This window comes from Pistacia vera, unplaced genomic scaffold (assembly GCF_008641045.1).
Source record: "Pistacia vera cultivar Batoury unplaced genomic scaffold, PisVer_v2 Contig299, whole genome shotgun sequence".
Classification (NCBI taxonomy): Eukaryota; Viridiplantae; Streptophyta; class Magnoliopsida; order Sapindales; family Anacardiaceae; genus Pistacia; species Pistacia vera.
Window position 1 is genome coordinate 182,516 of NW_022196111.1, and position 8,631 is coordinate 191,146.

Below are 8,631 nucleotides of genomic sequence, written 5' to 3' on the forward strand. Positions count from 1 at the left end.
GATACTTGAGTGGCAAAAAATGTACTTAAGATTGGGTGTGTGGAAAAAAGTGGGTATATATATGAAGGGCATTTTTGTAACTATTTAAATATATCAAGGGCAGTTGATAAGTGTTCAATAAATGATTTTTCAATCCATTTATATCAATCATTGTGATATATTTTGTGATTAATTGAGCTAATTAATATATTTTGTGAATTAGGAAATGAATGGAGGCATGCGAAAGAAAGTGGAGCATAATGTGCAGTTTTCAGACATTGACAAATTCGACCTCTGAAGGTTCAATGGAGACTTTGAAGATCTTAGAGTTTAGGAATGAGAAAGAGGTCTTCTTGAGGTTTGAAAGCTTATAACAAGACTACAACTTTCATGAGAAGCCCAGGCTCGAATTCAATTTTTTTTCTAACCTGAAATCAGCTCACAAGTTCCAGCAGAGAATTAGTCAGCCTGTTTTGGAAAGAGTATGACTCAATGCCTACAATTTAGGAAGTTGAGTTGTAAACCGTTGGGGGAGGCTATAGACACGTTTTTAGGTTATTTAAAGGGGCTATAAATAGAACATTAGGTTTTTAAGGAGAAAAACACATACAAAAAGATTCATTCAGAAATACTTGTTCTCAGTTTAAGACGTTTGGCTAAATTTTTTCAATTCAGTTCGAGGAGATGTCAATTCCGACACATATCGATGGTACAATTGATAAAGTAATGTAATTTTTTACCTACCTTTCTATGGATTTGATTAATGTTATTCTGTTTTAATGAAATATGATGTTTGATTCATTTAATTTACTTTAGACCTGGTACATTGATTGAATTGATATCAATTGCTAGAATTAGGGATTGTATTATGTAATCGATCTGTTCCTAATCATGTAGTAATGATTAGTATTAAAACATTGTGGATAAACTTTTCGTTTTATTACTTGAATAACAAAACCCAAGTTTAATAATTTGAGCTTGTGAGATTGTTGCTTAGATTAACATGTTTCATTGGAACTTAAAGCAACTAGTGCATTAAATTTAGAGAACTTGTTTTAGGTTGTCTAATGATTAGAGACTGTTGAAAAGCATGTTTCATTAGTCAGAATTCAGAGGAATTTCGAGTAGTAGAGCTTGTTACTGCCTAGGGTTGATACTTTCATGAAAGGGTAGGATTGCGTTGCAATTGAGAGTATACATTGATTGTAAGGGTGAGATTGAACCGAGAACTGAAGTTGTTATTTTATTGGTTTTCATTTGTAATTTCATTTTGATAATTAATTAGCTTCCTTGATTTTACAAACCCCTCAGTTTATATTTTGGTTATTTAGGTCAATTTAAGCTAGGAATTTATTTTTTTCAAGAGAGTTTTAGGATTTAATTTTAAACAATTAGAATTTAGATTCAACTACTTCGCTGTGGGATCAACCCTTACTGATTCTATTTATTGGTTAATGATTAGGACTAAGGTATATTAATTTTGTATCCCTATCCCCGCCCTGTTCTTGGGGAGGGATAATGTTTTGGTCCTCGTCTCTGTTCCCATTCCCGATTTACTATACTGAGAGACAATAGACTAAATTACTATCACTTACATCAAATCCCATAATTCCAACTTACGACATAATTTTCAAAAATTCTTTTGACTGTACTTTTACAATATAACAAAACTTCTCTTCTAATGAATTCTCCTGATAGACTGAAGAGAGATGTGGCTTTAAGAGTTTTAGAATGGATTTATAAGAACATTGGTTAACCTTTAAATAAAATATAATAAATTTATCAATCAATTTTGTTAATGAATTTTATTAAATGTGCCAAAAAAATAATTTGTCTAATTTAATGAGAAAAAACTTACATGGGATGGTCTTACCATGTCATTTTATTTTATTAATGTGGTATGACCATCCAGTATAAGTTTGTCACATGTTATGAGAAATATTATAAAACGCTATGATCTTATTTTCTTTAACTAAGGGAAGGAGAGAAAAAAAAAATGATATTAAAATTTTAATTTAATGCCAACTCATAACATGTGACAAATTTGTATTGGATAGTGTCATCATGTCAATAAAATGACGTGCTAAGATTATCCCATGTAAGTTTTTCTCCTAATTTAACAAAAAGAAGGAAAAATAAATAAATAGCAAGACATGCCTTTTTTATTGCTTAACAAAGGAGAAATGTTCATAATAAAGACATGGTAAAAACTAATAAATATTAATTGATTTAAAAAATCACACTCACAGGGACCTTCATATATAGTATTTTTTAAATAAATTTCTTATTTTTATTACTTAACAATGAACTCCCTGGAATTCAAACCTTTATTACTGATCACTAACATGGCACCAAAGACTGGGACTTGTTTTCATTATGGATTCATTTGTGGAACTCCAAAACGCAACTATTGTATACACAACATATCACGTCACACCTGGAAAATCCGGATTTCACAGCTAATGCCTCATACTCTTTAAGTGTCCTCTCTCTTCCTCCTGGGTGGACAACCATCATTAAGAGATCTATCTCGCTGGCAATGTTTGATGAAACATTATTTTCAGGAATCTCAGGAACAATCAATTCTATAATGATTACTTTGCCACAGTTTGGAAGAGCTTCACAACAATTCTTGAGAAGTTTCAAGCAATCTTCATCACCCCAATCATGTAGAACCGCCTGCAATTAAGTTTCATCTTTACGTATCAACAAAACAGCTATACACAGCATATGTATAATACAGTAAGTCTCTAGTTAGGATGTTCTGATATTAACTTTGTCAGGACCATAGTTATACACCGTTGGATTTATTTTATGAGATTGAAATAATATTTTACAATTCAGATTTAATAGTGTATATACATAGTTCTAACAAATTAAAATCAGGACTTCCTGACTAGAGATTTATTCTATATATCATTCTCTAGTCAAGACATCCTATAATTTAAGTGAGGACCATATATATTCATCCTTGGATTAATTAAATTAGATTAAAATGACATTTACAATCCAGATTCAATGTGTATAGGCATGGTCCTCTGATAAATATATGTCAGGACATCATGACTATATATAGAATTATATACACATGTACACACACGAAGAATAAACTATATTTATTTTTACTTATTCAGTTTGTCATCTATGGATTAGTGTTCTCGGACACGCTTCAAAAATAACGAACTGGTGGTGTTCTATAGCTAACTGTCCATCAGATTACCACGAAACTCACATACTGCGCATGCACGTACCTTCAAAAAAATGGCATCGCCTTTTGGAACACTTGTGAACATATCTCCACCAACATGCTCAACACCTACATAGATCTGGTTATCATCTGATGAGCAAATAAATAAAGGAATTTAAGAAATATAAGATGATACTCATGATACCTAATTTTGGAGGTGCATGAGCTACAACATGAGGCAAATCAAAATTAATGCCTTTAATGTGAGGATACTTAGAAGTGATGATACCAAGATTAGATCCAATCCCACCACCCACATCTACTAACACTTTGAGGCCTTCATTTTTAAATCCTTTGTAGACATCAACCATCTTCTTCATGATCAAGGTAGTGTTGTTTGACATGGCTTTGTTTAATAACTGGCCATGGTTTGGATCCATTTTTATGTATTCAAATGCAGATCTAATCCCATATGCCCTGTTGAAAGGATTTCCACCTTCTAGGACAGTATCAGTTAGGTGATACCTGACAACAAATATTAAAGAATCCAAAATTTAACTCAACTCTCAAACAAAATAATAGTTATATGCAGTTAAATTATATTAGATTTTAAAAATCAAAAGTATACCAGCTCTGAGTGGTGACCTTTGTTGGAGTTGTCGACTACTTCAGCATTAATGGGTAACGGAGACGCACTCTGAGAGATGAGGCATATTGCAATAATATTGACTCAGCTGGACGTAGCCCACATTAGGTGAACCAGGGTAAATCGCGCGTATTATTTTCTTTGTTTACTGTTTGTTTTGTTTTACTATTATTATTTTGTTCCTATTGTTGTCTCTATTTCGTTCAATTGGTATCAGAGCTAGGTTCTGTTAGATCGTGATTTAGAGATGGTGGGATCAAAGGTTGAGATTGAGAAGTTTGACGGCAAACGCTTCGAGCTTTGGAAACTGCGGATGGAGGATCTACTCGTTGATAGGGACCTGTGGGGTGCAATTATGAATGATAGGCCAATAGTCGGGACTGCCGTTGTTACAACGAGTGAAACGTCTGGAACTGGATTGTCAAGTACGCTTGGTTCTAAACCTGCTGAAGGAGAATTATCAGCGACTGATCGTGCCGCACTTGTTGAATGGGACAAGATGGATCGGAAAGCCAGAGGTTTGATTCGCATCTGTCTTGAGGACTCTGTTCTAACAAATGTGATGGATCAGGATACGGCTAAGGGTTTATGGCAGAAGCTGGAAAATATGTATCTGAGTAAGTCTTTGGTGAACGTGCTGTTCCGTCGTAAGAAACTCTACAGTCTCCGTATGCATGATGGGGATTCTCTTGCTCCATGAGTTTTGGGTTTTGTGATGAATGTTTACAAGGCAAGCAGAATCGAGTTAGTTTTCAATCGACAGGCACGAGAGCAACAAAAATACTAGAGTTAATTCATAGTGACGTTTTTGGGCCCACTCCAGTGGAATCTATTGGTAAATCCAGGTATTATGTATCTTTCATTGATGATTTTTCTAGATACTGTTGGGTTTATTTCATGCGCAGCAAGTCTGAGGCTTTTGAGAAATTTCGGGAATTTAAAGCCTTAGTTGAGAATCAGTTTGACAAGAAGATTAAAGCTTTGCGAACTGATAATGGCGGTGAGTTTTGCTCTAGTAAGTTTGAGCAATTTTGTGCGACACATGGAATTGCAAGGCAGAAAACTACACCTTACACGCCTCAACAAAATGGAGTGGCTGAACATCTCAATCGGTCACTGTTAGAGAAGGCTAAATGTATGCTGAACACGACAGATTTGGGGTCTGAATTTTGGGCTGAAGCTACAGCGATGGCTTGTTATTTGAAGAATCGGTCTCTCACTTCTTTTGTTAAAGACATGACGCCATATGAAGCTTTGTATGGTAAGAAACCCAATCTGTCTTTTATTCGAGTTTTTGGTTGTGATGCGTATGTGTATGTGCCAAAGGAGAAGAGAAGCAAGCTTGACAGTAAATCTGAGAAGTGCAAGTTTGTGGGGTTCAAGGATGGCATCAAGGGATACAAGTTGTGGAATCCTGTGAGTAGAAGCATTATATACAGCAGAGATGTAATCTTTAGAGAGGTAAAACAACGTGTGGGAACTCTTGAAGATCTTGAGTAGTCAAAGAAAATTCAGTTTGATGTGACTACAGTAGAGCAAGAGGAGGAGATGACTCCTAATGTTGCTGCAAAGACTGAAAATTTAGAGTCTATAGAATCTGACCATGAAGATAAACTTGATAGTGTGGCTGATGAGGGTTCTGTGGATGATTTTGAGGATGATTCTGATGATGAAGTTGTGGTGCCATCAACTTTGAGGAGATCTACAAGAGTTAGAAAGGCACCAGTTCGTTTCTCTCTAAGTGCATTGAGTGGATTACATGCTTTGAATGTGATTGGTGATGAACCTAGGAATGTAAATGAAGCAAGAGCCATGGAAGATGCAAATCTGTGGGAGGTTGCGATGAATGATGAGATGCAGTCACTGGACAAGAATAATACATGGATCCTATGTAAATTGCCTAAAGATAGAAAGGCAATTGGTTGCAAGTGGGTGTTCAAAAGAAAGTTGCAGGCAGATGGGACAATTGCAAAGTACAAGGCGAGACTCGTTGCAAAGGGATTCTCGCAGATTGAGGGTGTTGATTATGGTGAGATTTTCTCTCCTGTGGCCAAGTTAACATCAATCAGGTATGTTCTATCTATTGCTGCTGCGTTTGATCTTGAAATTGAACAACTTGATGTAAAGACGGCATTTCTACATGGAGATTTAGAGGAGGAAATTTACATGAGGCAACCTGAGGGGTTTGTATGTAAAGGGAAGGAAGACTTGGTGTGTAGGTTGAAGAAGTCTCTGTATGGGCTTAAACAATCACCAAGGATGTGGTACCAAAAGTTCGACTCCTATGTTCTTCAGCATGGTTTTAGCCGCAGCAACGTGGATCACTGTGTGTATGTAAAAAGGTTAGAAAATGTCTTTGTTATTTTAACCTTATATGTAGATGATATGTTGCTGATAGGGAATAGCAAGGAGTTGATAAATTCTGTGAAGGGTTTGTTGGCTGCACAATTTGACATGAAGGATCTTGGGGCTGCAAATTTTATTTTGGGTATGCAAATTACTAGAGATCGTCAGAGTTGTAAATTGTGGTTAGGGCAGAGAAAGTACATCGAGGAGGTGTTGAAGAAATTTAACATGGTAGACTGCAAACCTGTGAAGACTCCTATGACTTTGGGAGTGAAATTGTCTACTGATCAGTGTCCTAAGTCTGAGGAAGATGCTGAAGAAATGACACATGTACCATATGCGAGTGCTGTAGGTAGTTTGATGTATGCCATGGTGTGCACGCGACCCGATATTGCACAAGCAGTGGGAGTTTTGAGTCGCTTTATGTCAAATCCTGGTAAGGAGCATTGGAGTGCTGTAAAGAGGGTTCTTAGATATCTTCGTGGGACCTCGGATTTATCATTATGTTATGGAGGCATGGCGACTGGGGATGAGCTAGATGTGATAGGTTTTGTGGATTCTGATTGGGGAGGTGATCTCGATAGTAGGCGTTCCACAAGTGGGTATCTATTCTCTTTATTTGGTGCTGCTGTTTGTTGGATGAGTAAAAGGCAAAGTACTGTGGCTTTGTCATCGACTGAGGCAGAATACATGGCATTGACACATGCTGGCAAGGAAGCTATGTGGCTTCGAAGATTGAGTTTAGAGCTTGGTTTCAAGCTTGATGCTGTGAAGATTGGATGTGACAATCAAGGGGCTATTTACTTAGCCAAGAATCCTGCCTTTCATTCGCGATCAAAACACATTGACATACAATACCATTTCATCAGGCAAAAGGTGGAGGAAAAATTGGTGTTGTTAGAGAAGGTTGATACACTTGTTAATGCTGCAGATTTTCTTACCAAGGCTGTGAGCTTAGCAAAGTTTACATGGTGTGTTGATAAGGTAGGCCTTCATTGTGTGAAGTATTCGCCAAGTGGGAGAATGTTGGAGTTGTCGACTACTTCAGCATTAATGGGTAACGGAGACGCACTCAGGGGTCAGGCGGGGGTCGCGGGGGCAGCGCCCCCGAGCCCGTAGGCGGTTTTGGGCTTTTCCATGTATAACCGCTGTAGGATTTCTTTTAAGTTACTAATTCCTTTTTGGGTTGGGCTTAGGAATATGAATCCTTGTAAAACTAGGTTTAATCTCTTAAACCTTGTATATAAGCATACTTTTCTCTTGTTATGTGTGTGAGAGCAATTCATTCATTGTAAACGAGAGAGGTGAGGCATATTGCAATAATATTGACTCAGCTAGACGTCGCCCACATTGGGTGAACCAGGGTAAATCGCGCATATTATTTTCTTTGTTTACTGTTTGTTTTGTTTTACTATTATTATTTTGTTCCTGTTGTTGTCTCTATTTCGTTCAACCTTGTCTTGTTGCAGTTGCAACAAAGGCCCAAGCGACCCTCCATCTTCATTCTTAACAAAGAACTTGCAAATTGGTGCAGCACCGTACAATCTCTTAACTTCTCCATTCTCTCCAGTTCTAATCGAGCATTTGAGTATATCATAGCTGGCCAAGAGCCGTAGCATATGGTCAAGCAAAACGGGGGCGTCAGGGTTCTTGGTGGGGAGCCTACTTGCGATGTCAGAAGGTGAGAGGAATATGCCATCACCGGAGGCCGAAATGATGTCTATGAGGTTGAGCTCGATGGCCGACTTCATGACCATGGGAAGAATCGAGGCATTTGCTAACCTGATGGCTAGCTTGCCCACTTCTTCATCTTCTTGTTCTTGCGACATGGCCTTTACAAGTTTGAAGATAGTTGAAATCTCTGCACTAAAATATTTTTCCACTTGATATCGTAGAACATTGATCTAATTATAAATTAGTATTTATATTACACACATGCTATTGTCATTTGTAATTTATTCAAAGGTCGGTGTGAATCATGCGGATTTCGGCGCGGTACTTCCTCTGAAAACCATTTTTTTTTTTTTTGTCTAATCTAAAGGTCAAACTGTTAATTAATAATCTAAATTCAAGCTCACAAGTAATACAATTCAGCTCACAAGTATCATGATTTTCAATAAACCTATTAGATATATAGGACATTTATGTAATTTATTGCTAACTGTAGTTTAGTTAGTTTATTGTTGTTTAGTTAGTTTTAGAGAAGTTGAGTTAGTTAACTCAAACTTAGCTATTGTATATAAAGAAACAGTGATGCATTAGTAAAGTATGACTTCATTTTCCCAAAATACATTTCAAAACTCTCTTTTCTTGCTTTATTAATGGTATCAGAGCATAGGAGATTCAGCCTTAATTTGGGAAATGGGTCAATTCGAATCAATCCTCTGTACTTTAGCTAAGCTCATTCAAGCTTAAATATCTGATTTCTTTATTTCATTCCTTGAATTTCTAGTTCGAAATCTTGGATTTTAGG

At 36.6% G+C, this 8,631-nt stretch overlaps 1 protein-coding gene across 1 annotated transcript; it reads right to left on the bottom strand.

The window, feature by feature from the left end:
• Positions 1-2,239: 2,239 nt before the first annotated feature.
• LOC116135367 (caffeic acid 3-O-methyltransferase-like) lies at positions 2,240-8,010 on the bottom strand. Its single transcript, XM_031421063.1, has 5 exons — positions 7,613-8,010; positions 3,795-3,811; positions 3,372-3,691; positions 3,231-3,295; positions 2,240-2,658 (listed from the first exon to the last, which is right to left on the bottom strand). The coding sequence occupies exons 1-5, from the start codon at positions 7,985-7,987 to the stop codon at positions 2,362-2,364; spliced, it is 1,074 nt and encodes a 357-aa protein (XP_031276923.1). The 5' UTR covers positions 7,988-8,010; the 3' UTR covers positions 2,240-2,361.
• Between the last annotated feature and the right edge of the window lie 621 nt (positions 8,011-8,631).